Here is a 24,233-nt window from a genome sequence, read left to right on the forward strand (position 1 = left end):
GTTGGATCATTGTAGTTGGATCATGGTGATTGTAGTTTGGACCAGAATGTAAGTATAACTGTGTTGTGTATTGCAGCAGGTTAATGGTGTAGCTGTTCCTAGTCTAGTCTGTTCCTATGCTCAGTCAAGTTGCTAGTTTGTCCTGTTCTTGTGTAGAAGTGAGTTTTTGTTGTTTTTGCTCTTTCAAATAAACTACCTGCACCAGTACTGCATTTGGGTCCTGCCTGCTTCCTGCCATGTCGATGCCCGCATGTGACAGGGAGCGCCTCAAAGAGTTTGTGACCAGGGTGAGAGGGGTCGGTTGCAATCGTTTTAGCTCGCTTTAGGGTTCTGGAGGTGTACAGGTCCTGTAGCGAAGGTAGGTTGCAGCCAATTTCCTTCTCTGCAGAGTGGATAATACGCTGCAGTCTGCGCAGATCCTTTGCAGTGGCAGCAGCGTACCAGATGGAGATGGAGGAGGTACGGATACACTCGATGATGGAGCTTTTAGAAGTTCACCATCATTGACTTTGGCAGATTGAACTGTTTTAGCTGCCTCAGCAAGTACATCCTCTGTTGGGCTCTTTTGATCAGGGAGCTGATGTTTAGCTCCCATTGAAGGTCCTGGGTGATGATGGTTTCCACAAAGTGGAAGTGTTCCACAGTATCCACAGGAGAATCACCCAGGACGATGGGCACGGATAGGAGTGGGCTCGTTCTGTCATCTCCACTGTTTTTAGGGCATTAAGCTCGAAGTCTACACCAGGTCACCAGGCAGTCAATCTTCCATTTGTATGCTGACTCATCCCCATCAGAGATGAGTCCGATGAGGGTGTAGTCATCCGCGAACTTCAGGAGCTTGACGTTCTGGTGGCTCGACGGGTCTGTAGTCACTTAGTCCGAAGGGTTTTTGCTTTTTGGGGACAGGGATGATGGTGGAGGATTTGAAGCAGGATGGCACTTGGCATATCTCCAGTGAGGTGTTGAAAATGTATGAACACTGGGGACAGCTGGTCAGCACAGTGCTTCAGGGTAGCAGGTGAGATGTGGTCCAGTCCGGCTGCTTTGTGGGGGTTTTGTTTTTTGAAAAGCCTATTCACTCTTTCATAGCAAGAGTCAGTCCAGTGGTGGAGGTGAGGGGGAAGCTGGGGGAGCTGGATAAGGTGTTGGAGTTCCTGCAGTGGGTGGGTTGGGCGTGGCTGTGCAGGGGAAGCTGTCAGGACAGACCCATTGTCTTTCAAAGCAACAGTAGTGGTCGTTCAGCTCATTTGCAAGGCGCTTGTTGTTAATGGGTGGGGGGCTTTAGGACTGTAGTTGGTGATTTGTCTGAGCCCTCTGCAAACAGAGGCAGAGTCATTAGCTGAGAACACGCGTTGAAGTTTCTCAGAATACTGTCGTTTATCTTTCCTCACCTCCTTGCTAAACCTGTATTTTGACTCTTTATAACTCTCTTTTACTCTCTTTTTGATGTCCTCACTACGGGTTTGCACCGTTTCAGTTTCTGCCTGTAGGAAGGAATCAGATGGACCATTGTGTGGTCCGAGTGAACCAGTGCAGCCCAAGAAACAGCATGATAGGCATTTTGAAATGTGGTGTAACAGTGATCCAGTGTGTTATCCTCCCTAGTGGGGCATTTAATAAACTGTATATACTTTGGGAGCTCGTGGCTGAGATTTTCTTTGTTAAAGTCCCCGAGGACAATAACTAAGAAGTCTAGATTTGTCCGCTCCACAGACAGTATCTGGTTGGCGAGCGCCCGCTGGGCTTCCTGCACACCAGTCTGTGGTGGCATGTAAACACCGACCAGAATGAATGAAGCGAACTCACGGGGAGAATAGAAGGGTTTACACTTAATGGTAAAAGTTTCCAATTCTCGGAAGCAGAACTGTCGTATCATTGTTACATCGCTACACCAGCCACAGTGTCCATAAAAACAGATACCCCTACCTTTACTCTTGCTGGAGAGTTCCATGATGTGGTTCGTATCAAGCATGGGATCTGGTGTCAATCCACACAGCCATAGTCTCTGTGAAGCACAGGATGGCGGAGGATGAAACATCTCTGTTATTATGCACAAGTAGCTGAAGTATATCTACTTTGTTGGGCAGTGAGCACATGTTAGAGAGTAATATGCCAGGGAGAGGTGTACGAAGTCCGCGGCAACGCAGCAGTATGAGTGCACCGGCTCGTGTCCCCCTCTTCTGACGTGTCGCTGCTTTGGTAATGACTGGGGTGCCTTTGAGTAAAATATCCAAAATGTCAGTTGAAGAGGATAGAAACTTGCGTATTAAATCCAGTGCAGTTGTTGCAAGGATGTTTATAAGTTTATCCCTGGTGTATCCTGGAGCAAACACTGGGGTAAAAACACAAAAACAGATGGACCTAACTAGCTTTAGAACCAGCTGTAGAATATCACTTTGAAATAGTTGTATAAAAGTTTATGTAATTACTTGCTTCATTGATAGTGTCATTGATTTTCATGCTTATTTTACCAATCTGTGGTCTGTTTGGTAAATTGAGATTACATGTTAACAAAAAGTTATGATTGGGATTGTAAGTATGGATATTTACTGCATCCTTGTGCTGCTGATTACTCACTTTTAAAAAAAACAATCCCTGCTGTGGACAGAGGTCACAGATTACCTAATACCCAATATATATATATACCTAATATTTCAACAAATATCAACAAACAGATGTATCCATGTAAACGAGTTCACACAGCTTCTTTTTCTAACAATATCTTAAGGCCTTTTGTGTTTGCATTTCCTCAGTCAATGGGTCATGTTTTTGCCCTGGTTTGCAGTTTTGAAACCTTGGTGTGCGTGACATTGACAAACATGTCTGAGAAGCAGAGAGAAGAATTTGGACATGAGAGTTCAGACATAGCCCCCCCCCCCATGTGTTCATCTTAATTTGTGTCTGTGGCCCACCTCTGCCTTTCTTTATTTGTTTCTGAGTCTGTCTGAGGCTGCAGACTAGCTCCAGCTTTGTTGATGCAACTGTGGCCTTGAGGGCAAAAACAAAAACAAATAAACAAAAACATGGCCACGATTCTCGTTTTCAATTATTTTTCAAAAAGCATTTTGCCTTGTGTTAACAAATGACCACTGTGTTGGGCGTTAGTATTTTACAAATAAGGCAAAAGTATCTTGTTTAGAAAAGTTTAGAGAACAAGTTTTTTTTAATCTCATATAAGTTTTTTTTTTATTTTCTAATCAGGTGAGAATATTATTTATCATAAAGAATGTAGCAATAAAGAAGGCAGTGGTGGTTTGGTGGATAAGGAAGCAGCTTTGGGTCCTTAAGGTTTTAGGTTTGAATCCAAAAGCTGCCAAGTTACCACTGAGGTGCACTTAGAATGGCATTGTCCCTACACACTGCTCTCCGGGACCTTGTGCTGCCCCTTGCTCACTTTGGTAATGGGCAAAATGTAGAGGTCACATTTTGTTGTGTGCAGTGGTGTGCTGTGTCACAATAACAAGTAATTAATTTCAAAATCTACCACAAAAGCATCTTGTGGGAAGGATTAAGATTACAAAACTTTTCTGAATCTGTTAGTGGGGGGCTGAGATTAAATCAATGGAAATCCAAATCTTTAATCCATTCCTGAATTTTAACACCTTCTTCACCTATGATTTGAGTTAATATGTAGCATTTTATCAGAAAGCAGGTATGACTTAATATAGTAAAGTGACTTAAGATAAGAGAAGACCATTTTTGTTCACATAAGCAGACCCATAAAAATCTGTAGGCAATTTCGGTTGTCACAGTGGGTTCATTGTTTATGTCCATCAGACTAACAGACAAGCTTTTCCACCCCCAAGCCTGAGGTTTGAGTTTTTTTTATTGCCTTCGTCGTACAGCTGTATCACAGCAGCTGTAACATCCGATTACTGGTCCTCTACCTCCTATACACCAAGAATTTCAAACATATTAAAAAAAAACAAGTTTCCCTTTGCACTCAGACCTCCAAGAGACCATTCAGTGTTTATCGCATTCAGAATTATTTCCCTTTTTAAACAATGATTGGAGAGAAGACTATAAACAGATTCTACCAAAGAAAGAATTTATTTATGTGGACAACTGGAACCTGAAATATAAACAAGAACCAGCTTGAGCAGATTGCCAGTCCAGAATCATGTAGGCTTTTAACCCTCCTGTTGTTTTTCCCATTTTGCACACACCCAGCATTGTCGCAATAGGTTTGCATTTTGTCCCAGAATGTGCCCCCCCCCCCACAAAGGCATATTATTGGGTTTTTTAAAAATAAAATACTTCGAGGAGTACTTTTTTCTTGAGTAGATTTATGAAGAAGATACAGTACTCTTACTCTGCTAAATTAGGCTATACTGATTTGTTACCTTTATCAGAGATACTAGATAAAGCTTTAGCTATCTAATATCCAGTTCTCTATACATCCATGATCCAGTATCTCTTCTTTTATTTTGTCAGAAAGAGACTTCCGCTCACGGCTGTACCGTGTGACTGTGTTTAACCAATAAAAAGTAGCCCTTACTGTGCAGTCTCGTCACGTGACCATACTCACTCTCAGCAGTGGGGCGGGTTAGTTTAGCAGCAGTGACGTGCGGTCAGGGGAGGCAGGTGAGGCTGTGCCTCCCCTTCTATCATGGTAAAAAAGTACATACAATAAATATTAATATTTTCCACTTATCTGTTTTAAAGATGCATTTTAAGTTGGTTAAATATTTTTGACATTTTCATATGGAAAAATCGCAATCAAATACAGAACAGAAATCCCGGGTGAAGCGGTGGAGAGCTGTGCCTCATATCTGACTGCGCAATCCATTACAAACTTGGTCGCATGACAGTGTCCGTTTCTGTTCCTCAGCATATCGCCAATATGAACTTTTTAGAAATATTTGTTGTACAGCATGACTCTCTACAGTCTGTGTAATGTCTTTAATGTATGTGCGAGAGAATCGTTCCTTCCGATCATGCAGAAAAAGTGCAGAGAAAAGTCAGCAGGGGAGGCAGGCAGTACTCTGCCTCACCTCAATGGGGCGTCTGAAGGTCAAAATTAAATTTGTGCTGCACTCATCTCTGTACTATGGAAGCATATTGCTGCCACACTGAATATATAAATATAATAACGTAAAACTTATCACGAAATAACGTAAAACTTATCAAGTAATAACGTAAAACTTATCACGTAATAAAGTAAAACGTATCACGAAATAACGAAGTAACATGAATTGCTTAGACACAAGAAGGGTGCTCTATCCATTTCTATAAAATAAACTTTCTTTGTAGGACAAATATGTTCCTGTGTATATGTTTGTGTTGGTGTAAGTGTAATAAAAAGAGGAATGCTGACGGGATATAAAGCATTACCAGATGCATGCTGTTGGATGAAAAGTAAAATAAGATGCAATTTTCAGTTCTTACAATTGTAGGTGCAATGTTTCGAGTGCTGCTTGGGAGCACTATGTGTTATTAACCAGTCTCAAATTAATAACATGATCAGTCTCATTAAAGTTATCTGTAATTATTATGTTATCCTACTAATCTGCTTGTCTGAAATGAAGCAGAAATAACTTACCCAATGCTTCCTGGATGTTTACGGTCGCGTTGGGGTCCCTCATACGCTCTATCGTTTCGTTAATGTTAGCCTTGCATTGTGCTTGACTCATACCGATAATATCTGCTCTGGCAGAGCTTTAGCACACGATTAGGTCTGCCACAACGTCAAAATGGACACATCTTGAATACTGTCTTCACCATCAGAGAAGTGTAGGGGTGCCATTTTAGTGAGATTAGGATGTGTTATTGAATTAATTTGTTAAAATTAAAATGAATCTCCTAGATCTAATAAAGTTAGGTTGTAAGTATTATGTGATATGGTTATCACTACTATTAACCTTTAAAACACACCTTACAGATGCTAAGCAAACTGATAATTTGTCTATGGTTGCAACAAATGCCTAAAGAAGCCAACAAAACCAATTTGCCTCACACGGGGCACCATTAATATGTAGGTGCAATGGGTCGAGTGCTGCTTAACGGTGTTATTAACCAGTCTTAAAGTAATAATAACATGATCAGTCTCATTAAAGTTATCCTTAATTATTATGTTATCCTACTAATATAGCAATAATGTATTACTAGAAGTATTACAAATATACTATAATCAATAGTATTCAATAACAATTAAATATCTGAAGGATTTTCTGGAGTTCTTGGCAAATTGGGTGGCTTCAATGAATAAAGTAACAACACAGACAAACACAGTTTACAAAAATAATCAAATGTATTAATACAACACTGTCAAGTTAATGATGGTGATTGAACTCATAAACAATGATCACAACAACAAAACAAGGCATAAGTGTGTGTGTAGGTGTGTGTGTGTGTGTGTGCGTGCGTGTGTACACGAGTGGTCGTGTAAGAGAGAGAGAGATGTTGCCTCTCAGCTACCAAGCAAGCAACTGAGCCCTTGAGGCGTGTTCACATACGCGACGAATTGTGCGGTGGAAGGGACGGCAACAGGAATCACATGAGGCATGTATGCGTGTGTAATGGAGGTGTGGATGGGTGTTGTGTATGCGCACCAAGATGTGCTCAGGTACTTTGAAACAGTGCTTGTGATGTTATCAAAGTATACGGGGGAAGGGAGGTTACTCCGTGGTCTACTCAAGACAAAGGATTTTGTCGGAGTTTTCCTGATCCCAATACTTATAACGTTACAAGTTAACACTGAAATACTGATGGTGTACAAGAGTATAACACCGAGTAAGGAGGTTAGAAAAGATGATAGCGCATGCAACAGCCACAGGGTCACGAAGACCCAAAGATATTTAAAGTCAATGTTTTGTTTTGTATTTTGCTGGGTTAACAGGTATGTTTTTAAAGACAGCAGTAAATAATTAGTTAGGGTGACAAACAACAACAACACTGGTTTGATTGTGTAATTGTATATGCTGATAAAAGATTGATGTATGTTTTTATTGATCTTTAATTAATTGAATTAACATTTCACTAGTGGGACTTGAGCCTGTGTTGTTTTGTTTCATCCCTTAAAAAGTGAAATCACATCACAGAGGGAACTCTGTAATGTTTTGAGGTTAGCTAGTGTTGATGTTGATATGTACTATTTTCTTTCAAAACATTTTTGTACTGCCAAAAAACAGTTTTGAGTTTATGCATCAGTCTGTCTTGAGTGTAAAGTCTTTACCGTCAATGGGTTTTAAATCATAACAGGTAGCATTGTGTCAACAAACCATAAGCCACATTCCACCCCAAGAACACCTACCAGTTGTAGGCCCAGTACATGCACATTTCCAAAATAAGGCAAAGAAGTAAATGGATGTACCAAAACCACTGAACTCCCCTATGTCCTTTGTCCAACAGTTCTTTCTGTTGAAAGAACGATAAACCCAGGAAGAATCTTTAAGCATATCTTATTGATTCACTAGAAAACATGCAATATTTGATTTGGAAATAAAAACTAAAATGCTGTTAGTTTGATCAGTTCTTAAATACCGTATATGGCTTAGTGGTTAAGGAAGTGGGCCTGGATGTGGAAGGCTTCAGGTTCATGTCCACCAGCTGCCAAGTTACCACAGAGGAGCTCTGAGCATAGCACTGGCCCCACACACTGCTCTGCTTGTCACAATGACAAATAGTTCACTTTCCTTTTCCTTTACTTAAAATATTAGCAAAGTATTAAAAAAAATCATAAATAAAATAATTTATTTAGTTTGCCACCCAACAAAAGCAGAGGTAGTTGTTTATTCATGTTGAATACATGTTATGTTTTTCCCTTCTAATGGAGAATTAAATACCAGACTTTTCTGTTATAAATGCGCAATAAACTTTTTCTTGTCCTGGCCCTTGTCAGACTTGTCCCTAATAAAAAAAGAGGATGAGAGGCAGAACAGATGAAACAATGAAAAAAAAAGAGTATTAAAAAACTGTTATGTGTGTCCGCTGTTTTCTGGACAAAATTTCCATTGGTTTAGTCCTATTGTTGGCACGATAACATACCTATAAGCTCTCTATGTATTCTACCTATGTGAAGCAATGGTCTGTTTTTACTCTGACAGTCTGTTTCATGCAGCATGTCAGCTTGAACTTCTTTCTGGCAACACTGCTCCCTCGGGGGCCAAAAGTTTAACTTGCAATCTGTGACCTGTTAAGCTCATCATTATAGAAGGAAGAAATGCACAAAGCCCTCGGTGCCTTCTGCCTCCATGATATACCGTGGATGTGATTTGTTTTGTGATTTTGGAGTTTGTGCCTCTAAATGAAATTCATCACTTCTACTAAATGTATTTTAACGAAGTAATTAAACATTTTAGAGCTTAATTTTCCATTACCTATGGTTTAAAGCCTTTACCTAGGCTTCTAACAATAACAAGTTTTGCTGGATTATATATTATCCCACAAATTATAAAAACGTTTTCTTTTGAGTTGTGTTAGTAAAAGGCAAAATAATTTTTTTTTTAAATATGAACACAAAATTGATGCATGATACATTACTGTACTTTAACTCTACATTTCAAAATAAGTTATGTTTTATAGCATTTATTATATTGATATGTTCTATAGCAAATTGAAATACAATAACAGTTATATAGTCTAGTTGTGCAACTTGGCCAAATGCTAGCACCCATTGAGACATTGAGAGAACTTCCATCTTCTTAAACAGAAGCTGTTATTTTCTTTAACATGTCACCAGACGAGTCTAGTTCATATCAACATTTTTTTTTATATTATATATGTATAGTAGCTCTTTAGTAATAATGGTTGTATAAATCTGGTCAACATCATACACTAATATATCTGCTGGAACTGCCTATATAGCCAACTGTTTATCTAATTTAATTATTTTAATTACTCAACTATTTATACTGTTCATATATATAAACTATTTATATACCTGGTCACATAACATCCTTATAGTAGTTCTGCTTAATCTAATCTATCTACTTCTACTAACCTACTAATCTACTAACATCCACTGTTCAGGTTTCCCATTTTCATTGACTGTGTGCTGCTACTCATGTTTTTATTTTATTGTATTTTACCTTTATGTGTTTTTACTGTTGTTTTGGTGCTGTACTGCTGCTGGGGCTTGAATTTCCCAAAGGAAACTCCCAAGGGATTAATAAAGTGCTATTTATCTATCTCTATCTATTTTAACCACCTGCAGAGATTTGGCTTAAGATACAAGTTTAAGGGCAAAATGACCTGGATAAAGAACATTCAAGGCTTCAAAGCTGTATAAAGCCAAAAACAATACTCAGCAAGATTTAACATGCACATGGTTTTAATTATTTCAAACATTTACATACACTTCAGTTTATGGCTGCATTTACCCAACTGACAAAGCGGTTTCTTCATGTCAAGATCATTACATTTTCATGTGACAGTATAACTACTGTTAAATATATGTAGATATTACATATATGTATATATAATCTTTTAAATCTAACCAGTCACAGCCATTCCTAGTCATAAATAGAATCAATAAAAGTTGTAACATGAAGAGACTGTTAGAAGCTGAGAAATCCAAACCATAGCACTTACTGAAAATATTATAAATATGATTCCACCTTTACTGTATGCGCAGCCATCCGCTTATGTTCTTTTGCTCCTGGTGGATGTTGAAGGAGTTGAGGAAAGCACCACAGGTCTCCAAACACCCCCCAAATCTTCCGCCCCCCTGTGCCGGCGCCAACCTCAGGAATGCAAGCTGCTGTTAGGAAGCAGTAAAGTGCTGATGTGCAGGTCAGCAAATGTTTACACACGTGGCTTTACTTTCACAACTGCATTTTACTTTTTCTTTTTTTCACCTTCACATGCTCAGTTTATGTTCTAGTAATATTTGCCCTGATGCTCCAATCACCATTTCCCCATTAATGGGGTGATAGAGGCAACAAATTCCTGATAATTTTTGGACCATCACTTCCTTTACTTGTCATTCCCCTAGATGCTCATTGGAAAAATCGGTGTGTTGTAAAATTAATTTGTCCGCGCAACCATGTGGTGCAACCAAAGTGATTTTCACAATTTACCAGAGTGTGCTACCTTGTGACTAACTTTGACCAGTGCCTCTTCTTTTTTTATTCCAGTCCCGATAAAATGTTTTGTACATTTACATCACCATTGTACACAAACTTCTCTGCTTACTTCAGGGTGGTGATGTTGAGATGAGTTGATCACTGATTGGATATAATCGCACGAAGCCGCCTGCAAAGCAATTTGTTTTATCATTTGTGTTGCCTCAGATGCTGTTTTGTTTATCCGCATTGCATAAGATGCTTCAATTGGGCCCCCTGACATTAAATCGATGTTGTCATGCCATTTACATTGATTGTGTATGTGTAAAGTTTACAATCTGCGTTTATTGCTTTTGGTGTGATCACCCCATTGAGGATTTTTCACACCATAACAAGTTCTTTGAGACTTGTAATCACACAAGAACTACAGAAAAAAACAAGAACTTACAAACTTCAAGAAAAAACAACAACACCCCTTCACATACAACACAAATATGCAGCCAAAACTTGTCACACTCACTGACGTAAGCAGTGCCAAGGCCAACTCACATTGCTGTTTTATGAATTAGGAAGAGGAAGAATGTGGTTTTACAACAGCAGTTTGTTGAGGTGTTTCCTTTTTTTAAGAGCTTTTGTTGTACATAAAAACAAAATGACTTTACGTTATTTTGTGAGGAACAAGAATTGGCCATGTAAAAATTGTTTTCCTGCAGCAAGGACAGCTATTTCAGATTTTCCACCAAGCATTTAAGCTTGGCTTGCTACATTCTAGAAGAAAGCTTATAAAAAATAAAAAAAAATTGTTAGAAATGTAAATTTGCTAGTTCTGATCTTGATATCTTCTTTTTCTTTCGGCTTTGTCTCTTTTTCAGGGGTTGCCACAGCGAATCATTGATTTCCATCTCTTCCTGTTCTCTGTATCTTCTACTCTGACTCCAACTATCTGCATGTCCTCCCTCCTTCTGTCCTTCTCTGTACTTCTCCATCAGCATCCTCAAAGCAAATATTGCATCTGTGGTACTCTTCCTAGGCATGAAACCATACTGTTGTTCACAAATCTCCACTTCCTGCCTCAACGTAGCTTCAACTACTCTTACTGTTGTTCACAAATCTCCACTTCCTGCCTCAACCTAGCTTCAACTACTCTTTCCAAAATCTTCATCGTATGGCTCATCAACTTTATCCCTCTGTAGTTGTTACAACTCTGTGCATCACCCTTCTTATAAATTGGCACCAGAACACTTTTCCTCCACTCATCAGGCATCTTGTCAGTCTCTAAAATTCTGTTAAACAACCCAGTCAGGAAATGTACCGCCACTTCTCCTAAACACTTCCATACTTCCACTGGTATGTCATCAGGACCAACTGACTTTCCACTCTTCATCCTCTTCAGGGCTTTTCTTACTTCATCCTTTCTAACCTGATCAACCTTCTCCCTAATAGTCTCTGGTTCCTCGTTTCTACTTTCCCTTTCATTTTCCTCATTCAACAACTCCTCAAAGTATTCCTTTCATCTTCTCAGCACACTACAACATACTCCTGATCTTGATATAACTATTCTTAAAACTAATTTATTTTCATAACTAATTGATGCCAAAAGAGCAGAGTTGACGCAGCATACACCAATTGCTGCAGATTTGCTACTGGACGACTTGGTATACCTTGAACTTAACAGGTTTTGACTTCGTAGACTGAGGTATGAGAGCAGGCAGCATTCTGCTCTTGTTTTGACTGAGATAGCACAGGCAAGTTTCTTTCAGTTACCTCTCACATTCCTCTTTTGCAGAATAGACCATGTTCAACACCAACCTTTTTGCTCCTCCCTCTTATCTCCACTGAGATGTTTTGCCCTAGTTTGCCTGTATGAGGATGGGTGGGGGTAAATTTGATAGATATGTGCCCTCAACTCTATGCTGATTTCCTCCTGATTTGTGTTTCCCTAAAGGATTATATTTCAAAATTTTACTTAGTTTAGTTCCATATTAGTCTTCTTAAGGCTGTCTTTTAGTATAAACTGCACTCGATACAAGTGCTCAACTTGACAGCTGACCCAACCTTTAAAAGATGATAATGTGCTGTGTAGATTAGCCACTATTGTTGTATATTTTCTTTTGCTACCATTGGCAGCATATTGTGCTGTGATAAAGCCTAATTTGCAATAAAGTGAAGACCACAAATATCTTACCTGTGTGTTGTGTAGAAGGAAAATGCTCCCGAGACACATTTTTGTTGAGCTATAATTCAGGAAACAGGGACACGCATTTGTTGAGCTATAATTCAAGCACCACATCCTGTGAAGTTGGTGAACTAATACAGGGCTCGAATTTCCACGTGCATGCACCAGTTTGTGCGCGTAAAATTAGAGCAGTGCAGGTAATTTGGTACCCAACTTGTACCCATGCAAGTAGCTTTTTCTACTGCTACCACTGGTAGAATTATCCAATAAAGAACTGATAATAAATAAAATTGGGAAAAAATAATTTCCAGTGTGTTATCTTTTTCTTTATTAAACGTCCTTGGTAACCCAGAATCAGCCGATGCGGCACGGGGTTGCGTTTCTTATCAATTCCTTGTATTACGTAACTTTCCCTGAAGACAAGATGCCTATATATATATTAGAGGCATATTTGCAAAGTTCAAATGGAGACAAGTGCATGTTTGTAACATAATTGAACATTTGACATTTGTACGTTCAGAAAAATAAAAGAATACAAAATATTAATTCATCGTGGTAGCGGTACCCTTTAAGAAAGAGAATATGGAAGAAAAACTCAATAATTTAAGTAAAGAACAATTATTATTATTCTTTAGTGATGTAGGTAGATGGTGTTATCTCTAGATGTTGCTGCAACTGGTGCAACTTTCAACCTTGGCCTTCACCATTCTCTTTACTCCTCTGACATCTGACTAATGGATCAGTCGGTTCCATGGTGTAGCATTTAGCACGCACGCCTCGGGAGCAGTGAGTCATGGGTTTAATTCCCAGAGGAACCACATGCTTGGTGCTTGCTAGGAGCAGCCTGTTAACAGCATATCTGCAGCTAACAACAATTTCTCAAATAATGGATCAATATAGTACAATTTGATTTTTTTTTTTTTTACTGTTCCTGCAAGGAATGTTAGTGGAGCTTGGTGTCTTCTGGTTGGCTAAAGGTTTGTCTTCTGATTGGTTAAACGGTGTGCATGCACGGCCCATGTGTGCTTGGATTTTGCTGTTCTATGCACTTTCAATGGCAGTTTTGAGAGTGTCTTCCTGTGGACTGTGGTGGTTGCTGATTATTGAGCTTGCAGCAGTTTTGACAGAGAACCAACAAATGTCCAAGGGCTTACATATATACAGATACAACCACATAGAATGTACCTATGATTCGTGACAGAAGTTTGGCTAATTTGCCTGATGGACGTAATCAATGATGATCCGAAGAGTACCACCCCGAAGCAGCCTATGTGATAACTGGCTGCAATGCCTCCTTTGTACACAGGAAGGAAAAGTAATTATGTTCTGCTCTTTGCTTTTGTCAGTCTAAGCCGCTGAACATACACCACTTTGCATAACATATCATAGGAGTGGTCAAATACATGCCACACTGCAATATAGTCAATGTCAAAGTCAACTGTGGTAATCTGTGTTATCACACTCACCTGTGTGTCTGCAATTAGCCTCACTTGTGTCACCTGGTGCTCCCTGCATATATACCTCTCTCCCTCACTCTGACCTTGTGGGATCATTGTGTGCTTGTGCTGTCTTTGTGTGCGCTGTATTGTCTGTGCCAGTGTTGTGTTGAGCATTTTGTTGTAGCTGTTCCTAATCTGTTCCTGAGCAAGTCTGTTGCTGTGCTCAACTCTGTTCCTGACAAACAAAATAGGTTTTTAACCTAACCTCAGAATAAAAAACAGAGAAAATGTTTTGAACAAAAACAAGGGCTTCTCACTCCTCCATTTTGTTACTAATTACAAGCAATCAAATATAACATTTGGTCAACCACATGGAGCACACGGCAAGGTGTCAGCAGGCCTTAGCTCAAGGATGATGAAGGAAAAAAGGGGAAGAGCGCCAGTGCCACACACTCACATACACTGATAGGAGACAGAAAACACAATCACACGACCTATGTACTCAGACAAGGGTCGTAACAGTTTTTATTTATTTTTAATGGGGAAAATGCAATCTAGATATGAGTGAATCGAGTGCTGTTGTGGAACGGATTAAACTTGTATCTTGGGGCCCCAAAGTATGTACTAAAGAAACACACTTTGTCGGAAATATGTTATAAAAGGACATGCGACCTATCATAACTTTAGAAGAATAGTCATGGTCACTTTATTCATATATAAAAACTACTGAAGATTATGTCACAACAATAATGGTGATTTTGACAGTACTGTATTTGGGCTTCCTACCCCGAAAGGAACAAAAAATGTATTATTTTTTATAACTTTTTTTTAAAATTAACAGCTCTGCCCTGAATGGGAACTGTATAGAACTGTCCACGCCACTACCACTCATTCACATTATATGCATGTAAATGATGGCTTTTTAAGTGCAACTGCTGAACTGGTTTGCTTTCTTTTGTCAACAATTTTATATTTTTCTTTTGAACTGCTGTTGTCAGGCTTTTCTGCACAGTCAGTCAGGGCACAATTTAAATGCCCGAGCAGAATGCAATTTGTGTGTCCTCCGGACGCATATATGTATAACAGTTTTGTAGAATTATAATTTATTGTAGACTGTAAATGAAGATCTACATGGTCAGTCTCAGTTCTTTTGTTTCTAGATCATGTTTTGACTGTGACACATGCAAAACATGTGTGAGTGTGGAAGCGAGTAAGGAGGAGGCATGGGGGTAGGCAACTGGGGTTGACATCAGAGTTTGGAAGAGCAGCCTGAGGCTATGACAGGGGTTGTGTTAGGAGATGAGTGATTTGTGTGACAATAGGAGCGCAGCTGTAATCAAACTGCCCGTTCACTGAAAGAAAAGGTTGAGCCAGGATAATGTTAAAAAGGTGTATGCTGCTTCTTTGGCCTTAAGTCTGCACTGAATACAATGCAAAATCAAAGATATTCAAAAATGCCCAATAATGACCCCAGAACGTCTCAGTTTAAATTTAAATTCACAACACAGTTACCCTGGAGGAGGAACACTCAAGTCATTGAAGGTTTCCTCACGGCATGGGAAAATGTAGTTGGCTGTATCTGTATGTTGGTTACTAAATGCAATGTTTGTAAAATGTGTTACTTTTCCTTCTCCATCAGCACTTCCAGACCATGCTGAAAACAAAGCTCAATGTGCTGACGCTAAGGAAGGAACCAATGCCCACGGTGATCTTTCATGAGCCTGAGGCTATCGAATTGTGCTCCACAACGCCGCTCACAAAGAGCAGAACCTATGCTGGATACAAGGTAAGACTTTGTGTGTCTCCTAATCTGCAAATCTGAACCATGTCCTCCATAATCCATAAACTCATATTTCAGGCATAGTCCTACATTTTTTTCCCACTTTGTCTTTTGGAACACAAGTTTTTTATTCTCGTTTGTGACACCAACAAAATACGTTTTGAAGAGCACATGTGGTGTGGGCTCTGGCATGAATGTGTTTGTTTTCCTCAACTCTGGCTCTGTCAAGTGTGAGATGCAGAGTCTTAACCAACAAACCATTGGATTTGTAGCATATGCTCATTTTGTTGTCCCTTGAGCTAAAAAATAGCAGCAACATTTTATTTTGTAACTCTAAATTAAACTGCTGGGTTAGAGTGTATTTTAACCCTCCTATTATCCTTGGGGTCAATTTGACCCCACTCAATGTTTAACGTCTCACAATTCACACAAGTACACATTGCTTTTGCTAAATCTTTGGTGACTTTTCCTAATTAGGTGAGGGGAACTGGGTAAACTTAAATTTAACATCATATTTATTTTTTTATTTTTTTGATGTCCTATATGCATGTTGTATACATCCGTGTTCCTTGGGGTCAATTTGAACCCAAACCGATTTAGCTGTATAAAACATTTAAGAACATGTTGCATTATTGTATAATCATTTTCACATATGTCTTATTTGCTTTAGATTACACACACTTTTATATACTTTAGAGGGTTTTCCTATGTCTAGGGCCCTAACCTAACACTGATAATTTTGATGATACAAACAACTGTCGAACAAAATTGTCCAAAATATAAAAACAACATTTGAGCTTTTCATTACATCGTCAATAGAAAAGCACATATGATATGAAGGTACTGAAGTAGCAACAATATCTTTATTTCCGGTTTTAGAACAATCAGTGAGATTTAATGGCTATTTTCCTATTTTTGTATAGTCATGGATTAGGCGTTTTGGACACATGGGTTGTTTGTGGGTGGGGTCTTGTATTGGAAGGGCTTTTTATGTTAACAAGAAAGGAACCTGAAGTACCTGACACAAAAAGTTGTGTAATATTTTGATTTATAATCATTTTTTTTTAGATTTAAATGGCTGGGGTCAAATTGACCTCAAGGATAATAGATGTTTGAAAATCTGAGGGTATCAGGAGGGTTAACGTCTCACTGCAAAGTATAGTAAGCATGAAAAGCTACGAGCAGATAACTGTGGACATATGTAAGACAACTCCAGCTGTCTGTGAGGTTATAAGGACCTAAATGTTGTTTGATTGGTATGCTATTGCAGTTATAAGCCATTAATTGGCATTTTCACTTTTCATACCAACCTTAAAGTTGTTATCAGTACTTAAAAACACATTACAGGGACATATGACCCTGTAATGTTTATGTGCTCATTTTACAGGTGAGGTTTCAGATAAGCTTGCCTGACACAGTCCTAGACTAAGTGTACATTTTTGTGTAAATACTGTATGTTTTAAACAATGATTTCCCAGGCCTCTTTATGGCTGAAAGTGCTGACTCTCAATCTCCACTTCCCAAAACTCAAGAAATTCAGATGATAAAGTGAAGTGAAAGTGGGGTAAACAGTCTTTCCTGGTGTCACAGACACATACAAGCATTTGAGTACTTAGTGTTACTTTTGTTAGGAAAGTCATAGTAAGACCCTACAACCCTTAACCACAACCCCCTAATTGTTAACACTAACATGAACCCTAATGTCAGTTCACCCTCATTTAACCCAAAACCTTAAAAATGGGCTCTGCCTCATTAGGATTTATAGACATGTGCCCCTTTGAGGCAATGGGTGTTCATTGCAAAAAATATCTATTCACACAAGCATTGGGTGATATTGGCAAAAACATTATTCCAGATTCTGTTTGTCAAGGGATAGTTGGCAACACTAATAACCTGGCACTAATCATAATAATCGATCCATCCACAGGGTCTCTAATATCTTTACTGTGTTGGGCAAAGAAACCTCTCTAACTCAGACATATAGTCTTCTGACACTGGAAGCCAAAGCAGCCCACTAAAAGTAGTCACTGAAAGTCATTGGATTTGTAGCATATGCTCATTTTGTTATCCCTTGAGCTCAAAAATAGCAGCAACATTTTATTTTGTAACTATGAATTGAACTGCTGGGTTAGAGTGTATTTTAACCCTCCTTGGGGGTCAATTTGACCCCATTCAATGTTTAACATCTCAAAATTCACAAAGTACACATTTCTTTGCTTAATCTTTTGTGACTTTTCCTAATTAAGTGAGGGGAACTGGGTAAACTTAAATTTAATATCATAATTTTTTTTTTTTGACGTCCTGTATGCATGTTGTATACATCTGTGTTCCTTGGGGTCAATTTGAACCCAAACCGATTTAGCTGTATAAAACATTTAAGAACATGTTGCATTATTGTATAATCATTTTCACATGTGCCTTATTTGCTTTAGATTACATTAAGGTCATCATAACACACACTTTTGTATACTTTAGAGGGCTTTCCTATGTCTAGGGCCCTAACTTAACATTGCTAATTCTGATGACACAAACAACTGTTGAACAAAATTGTCTAAAAAAACAACATTTGAGCTTTTCATTACATTGTCAGTAGAAAAGCACATACTGGGCATGACCAACTTAGAGTGGAAGTGTGTATATGGGGACACATGGCAAGACATCGATGACACCCTTTTTGAAAGCTTACATTGGTTTACTCATTTTAGCAGGGGTTTACAGGTCAAAGGGTAAGGCAACAGTAAGTCTATTGAAAGACATGATGTTCTGATTCATTCAAGTTCCTAATATTCTATTGTCCTTTTGGGAATACTTTTACTGTACTCTACCTACCAAATTTTCTGATGTTACATGTAAATGTTTTAAAGTTTAAAAGTGCAATTATGAAGCGCTCTGTTTCTGAGAGAGACAAACGTCAGAGCAAAGCATTTTTTATTTGCATTTAATGACACACATAGCTCAGTCTAGTGTTCCTTGTTGTCTACTAAGAATCCAGGTGAATGCTGAAGGCCATTCATTGTGGGTTACCAATCGTTTTACCTTAAGAAGTTTAAGGGGAAAACAATAGGATTAGTGTAGGCTGCAGGCGTTCACAACAAATACCAGGTCTGTGTTTTATGGAGCCCACTATAGGTATTCAGCAAAAACACAGTCACACAAACATGAAAATATTCCCTTTCTTGATGACATCTCCATCAAAACTGACTCATTATCTCTTGCCCCCTACTGAAATAGCAAGAAACTTGGGTATCATTGTTAATGATTAGCTGAAAGGACAGCTGATCACGTTGCCTCTGTTGCCCGGTCGTGTTCCTTTATACTTTTCACTATAAGAAAGCATGGGGCATACCTAACCCAACAGGCTAACCAGCTTCTGGTACAAACCATTGTCATCTCCTACCTCGAATAATACGACACCCTTCTAAAGGCCTCCAAGCCTATGCTACAAAACCCCTACAAATGGTCCAGAACACAGTGGTGCATCTGGTTTTCAATTAGCCTAAAAGGGGACACTGAGCTACACTGGCTACACATAGCTGCCCGCATCAAATCCAAATCACTTATGATAGCCTACAAGGTACTCAATGGGTCTGCTCCAATCTACTTAAACCTGTAAAGCCCTTTTTGTTTTATTATGTTTTTGTTTGTTCGAAAAAAAAAATAGCGCTAATAGCGGCATGTGTGGAGGAGGAGGAGGGAGGGAGGGAGGAAGAGAGGGAAGAGAATTGGCCCGTACGTAGACACTTGATTCCGTAGTGTACTTTACACGTACACTGGTGTAATACTCAGCCCACACGTCTGTTTCAGTGTGTCGTTAAGAGTCTGATGGGTCGTTGTGGTCCCCATCAGAACGGTTTAGGTCCCCTGCCTCTTTGTTATGTGAAACTGGGGTGAAACCTTTGGGTATTGTTCCTAAAAGTGCTTTGTAAATGGGTGATAGGTTGTGTCTGAGTCCACCTCCTCTGTTGAGTGATGGTTTTTCCAGGTTGACAAAAATGGCTTCTTTTACCCCTCTCTCAAACCATCTGTCTTCCCTGGCCAAAATATGTACATTGTTGTCCTCAAAGGAGTGTGTTTTGTCTTTGAGGTGTATGTAAACGGCGGAGTCCTGTCCTTTAGAACTTTTTTTTAACTTGACCATGACCTGGATGACTGAGAATCTTCATAGACATTAAGTAAGATATTTAAATGACACAAAAAACAATATAAGGTGTCTCAATTCAAACTTTATTAGTTAAGTGTGTTTCCTATGGGTTTAATTGTTGATATTTCCATTCACCAGGATGCCAGAAAGTCTTGACATTAAACGTGCATTGTCAGAGATGGGGTTTTTGGTAAATGTATGCTTGATTACGTTGCAAATTATGAATCACTTGCCATGCACAATAATTATTCACCCACAGAATTTGACCACTTTTTAACCCAAACTGTAAACTTTGGTTTAGACTTGCAATTTGCAAAACTGTAAACTTTGGTTTAGACTTGCAGGATTTTTTGAAAGACAACCTAAAGCATGTTAAGCCATGGCAGGCCACATAAAATAATGTTGCAGGCCTGATTTAGCTCATGAGCCTTAAGTTGGAGATGTGCTCTAAGCTAATACAAAAAAGAAACATGAACATTGTATGTGTTTATGAACATGGAGCTTAAAATGTTAAACCTCCAAATGCGTTGCTTGCATCTTGCATCCTTCATTGATAAAACATTGTAACAATTTCCTCTCCAGCTGTTTGTTTGGTAGATTAAAGAAGCAAAGTGTTACATAAGTCCTATCTTGTGACCTAGCCAACACACACACAGGGTCAGAGAGAAAACCATGGCCCACTACCAGCTCCTGCAAGAAAATTAAACCTTGCAACACTGTCGCCCATTATTCATTCAGGAAGCAGGAAATCAGTAGATACAGTCACAGATTTGGTAACTGGCTCGGACACATTTTTGCTGGCTGACCGAATTAACTGCTTTTTGGCTGACGAAGGGTGTCAGTGCAGTTGACTATAGTAAACTGCTCAGGCCACCTCGTTGCGCTGCGGACCTGTTTTAGTCAGCTGAATTATAGTTCCAGTGGTGAGTCGATGCGTCCCACCCTGTGGTCAGTTGTAATAAAATCTATGCACTGGAAGGCAGCCTCAACCTTGTTTCCTTTGAAAGCAGTTGTTGTTCTTTATTGTTTTAAAATAACCCCAAAGTTCATGTGCTTTTTTCATTTCCATTTTTGAACTCTAATCTTGAAAATAATGACTTATTTATTTAATACTGACAATAAAGACTATTCTATTTTATTCTATTATGGCTCCATTTAAACATATAGCTGCAGTCAAGATAAATGTATGTGTAAAAGTTAGCAGTGTCTAAGCCAGCAGTTATGAACTCTGAGGAGTGCGCAGTATTTTCCTGCCCCAGGAATGAAAGTTTTTGAGTGTTTGACTCAGAGATTCAGCAGTCCAATCTCTTCCTATGTATAATTAGGAAAATATACAAGTCAGTCATTATTCCTGGATCAGTTTTCTTGAAGTTGGCCACTGTCCCACTAAAATTTCCAGATGTGTTCACTTTTTTACTCTTTCTGGCTGCAGTTTATTACCCATTATATTATTTGTTGTTATACTGTTACTCTGACATGTATTCATAATTTAGTTTGCATTTTAATGGATGGATTGACTGGCACATTAATTAGTTCTCTCTCATATTATTAATATAGTATTTTAGTCTGCTCCATTGACTTTTTGGTACTTTTCATTCAGTGCATCTTACTTTCCTACCTGTGATTAATTTAGATTTGGGGTTTTTTTTCACACAATGTTTTGCTCAGTTTTATTCCGTAGTTTATTGTTTTGTGTGTTGCAAGTATCCATTTGAATGGATCCATTTGTTTTGTCAGTGGAAACAAACAAAGATTAACTCCCTCTTTTTTCAGTTTCCTTCTGGTTGTTATAGCTTTCTCTAAAATACCAAACACATACTTTACTTATTATTCTCATAACTGTTACTATTGCACATTTGTTCTAATCCCAGTATGTATTTTATTCTCTGCAGGTTACTTACCTTGGTAAGGTTACTATCTCTGGAACCCAGTTCCTGTCTGGCTGCACAGAATCAGCAGTTGTAGGTCTGGTGGAACGTCGCGCCCTGGCAAAGCGTCAGGACACCTGCACCACAGGCAACTCTCTGCTGGAGATCCGACCCTTCCAGGTGCGCCTTCACCACCTGGACGTGCACAGCGATGCTCCAGTATCCATGAGCACCTACCAGGTGGCCCGGATCGCCTATTGCACAGCAGACCACAGGGTTAGGTCCAACATATTTGCCTGGATCTACAGGGAGATCAATGACGATCTGTCATTCCAGATGGACTGCCACGCCGTGGAGTGTGAGAGTAAGCTGGATGCCAAAAAGCTGGCACACTCCATGATGGAAGCTTTCCGCAAGACTTTCCACAGCATGCGCAGTGATGGCCGTATTCACAAGAGGGGTTTGTCGGATGACTTTGCCGAGGACTCGTCCACCCCCGATGACTTGACCCCAGAGGATGGTTGAATAGAAACCCCAAACAAAGCCAAAGTGATGGGTGACTAGAAGGGTGGACAGATCAATTATTTTCCATAATTTTCCCCTAACTCCTCCTAACTTTCTTTCTGCAATCAATTTGGAATATCACCAAGTGTTCCTGTGAGCTAACTCATCCACGATGATATGGTAGCTTTTAAAAACTGTAAAATAGGATCTTCGACAGTTAAAGAATTCAGAAGAGAGATCCAGTGGGGTCTCTCGTTGAACATCCTCAAGGAATCTTTTCTTGACCATCAAATGAGTTCAATCCCAGTCCATTGCTATCGAAACCGAAAACTGCCTGTATATCGAACGGCCATGGACCCACATGGCTGTTCTTGCCATGTAAAGATCCAGCAGCAACAGACCTCTTCCCAACAAGGAGTTTATTGTAGTTGGAGATTATTGTGTCTTAATGTTAATCATCTGTTACAATACCTTGGTTAAAAACAATGTGTTAGACAGAACAGCTGAGGGTTCTGGAGTAGAACTCATCACCACCATACCTTAGTGAATAATGGAGGTAGAGCTTTTAGCTCTGCCTCTCTTTATTTGATTCCCACAGTTCCTGGGTATGTTCAATGTGCTAGATGATTCTACTAGAGAAAGAAAAGTTTCTTTTCCAGTTCTTTAAGCCTTTTTGTCATAAAAAAACCTATATCAACTCCACATGGCTCCTGTTTTTAAATATAGCAAAATCCAAGCATAACTATGCCTGTCAAGATTGTGTGCCTCACTTTTATCTTTTATTAGTTGGATTTTTCACCGACACTCTTCCCACCTCCATCACCCCCTGCAACTGTGTGTACACATGCCCTCCGTGTTTGTATCACACTGTACTTTGTATTGTATGTTCCCAACTGTGTTTATGACTGAGGTTACTGCTTACCTCTGTACTTTGTGTATATGAATGACACAAGTATTTGCATCTCTGAGCGTGACAATTGAGGTACGGGAGAAGATGACAGAGGGACAGACTCCTTATGAACCCAGCATATGTCTGTGATGCACAGAAGAGGTCATAAAAAAAGAAAAAACAAACATGCCACTGTGACCCCTTTGGCATGATTTTGTTTCTTTGTAACAAAGAAAATAAAATACAAAGTACGAGTTTCAAAAGTGCCAGTCGCAAAGTTTGGTGCACAGTTTGAGGAAAACAGTAACACCTTTTGGATACTGCCAAACCTATGATGATCACCTCAGACCTCACATATTCAGTCATATGCATCCAACAGTTGTCTCCTGGTGTTCTCACAGGCAACCACAGAGGGGGTTAAGGTCTAGTAATGTCTGTGAGTGTTGTCTCCTGAGGGTGCCATCATGGAACAAAAAAAATGCAAAATCTTGCACTACCTTCCCATTTTTTATCTGAAATGTATGAAAGCCTGGACTCAGCAGAAACACTTTGATGAGTTTGATGAAAAATCTATTTTTCCTCTGCTCTATACACACGGTCTGTCCACCTTCATACAATTATACATATGTACACACATTGTATTAAATTTTGCTCAATAAGCTTATGTAAATACAAAATAAAAAGTACACTTTCCAGATAATACAATATAAGTGTTGATAGCCATTTTAACAATTAGAAAAAATACATTGAGGACACCATATGATACAGAAACAGTGTTATGAAGCCTACTGTGAATAATGAGTGAGGTGTTTGACACCTGTGGTTATGTGAGCTTGCACGCATGTGTGTGCGTAGCAGTTGTGTATGCAGAGAAGATGTGTAGGGATGTTTATAAAAGCTGTAGAATACTGTCACATCTGTCTCGTGCATCAGAAGCGCTTTAAGTGTTTAAAACATGTTAAGTGTTTTCTATACAGTGTTTGGAAAGATAAAGAAACTGTTGCATATAAAGTATTTACCAAACAAAAGGTGTGATTCTTTGCCCTGCTGCCCCTATTCTTTTTTTATGTTATTAAAATCCCTGCTGGGGTCGTGTGTGGGGGGATAAACACAAAGCCTGTTCAGTGTCGGTGAAGAACAGAGCGGTTGACCAAATGATGCTTTGGTGCCTAGCCAAGTCACATGTGAAGTGTGATCACACATGTTGAGCTTCTTCTACTTGGTCTGTGTATTTTAGGATGTGATTAGTTGTGACTGAAATCTACGTTCAAACATAAATGGTACTCCTCATTTTTCATTAGATTAGAAATTTCAAGAAGAGTTTGAATGTCCCCAATTCTTTACATATGTTCTTTAGATATTTGTTTTATTTTTATTATGGTGTTTTATTTGGTGGGTTTTTGTTTTGTTTCAGATTATGGCAATTTGTTAA

The 24,233-nt window shown here is 39.0% G+C and overlaps 1 protein-coding gene across 1 annotated transcript in view; it reads left to right on the forward strand.

The window, feature by feature from the left end:
* Positions 1-23,829, forward strand: part of pid1 (phosphotyrosine interaction domain containing 1) — a 28,696-nt gene extending 4,867 nt beyond the window's left edge. Inside the window, exons 2-3 of the mRNA XM_008309849.3 lie at positions 15,259-15,405; positions 21,433-23,829. Coding sequence (XP_008308071.1) covers positions 15,259-15,405; positions 21,433-21,933 — 648 coding nt within the window. The 3' untranslated portion in view covers positions 21,934-23,829. The remainder of the gene's footprint in view (positions 1-15,258; positions 15,406-21,432) is intronic.
* The last annotated feature ends 404 nt before the right edge of the window (positions 23,830-24,233 follow it).

The sequence above is a fragment of the Cynoglossus semilaevis genome, chromosome 4, assembly GCF_000523025.1.
Source record: "Cynoglossus semilaevis isolate Cse_v1.0 chromosome 4, Cse_v1.0, whole genome shotgun sequence".
NCBI classification, from domain to species: Eukaryota; Metazoa; Chordata; class Actinopteri; order Pleuronectiformes; family Cynoglossidae; genus Cynoglossus; species Cynoglossus semilaevis.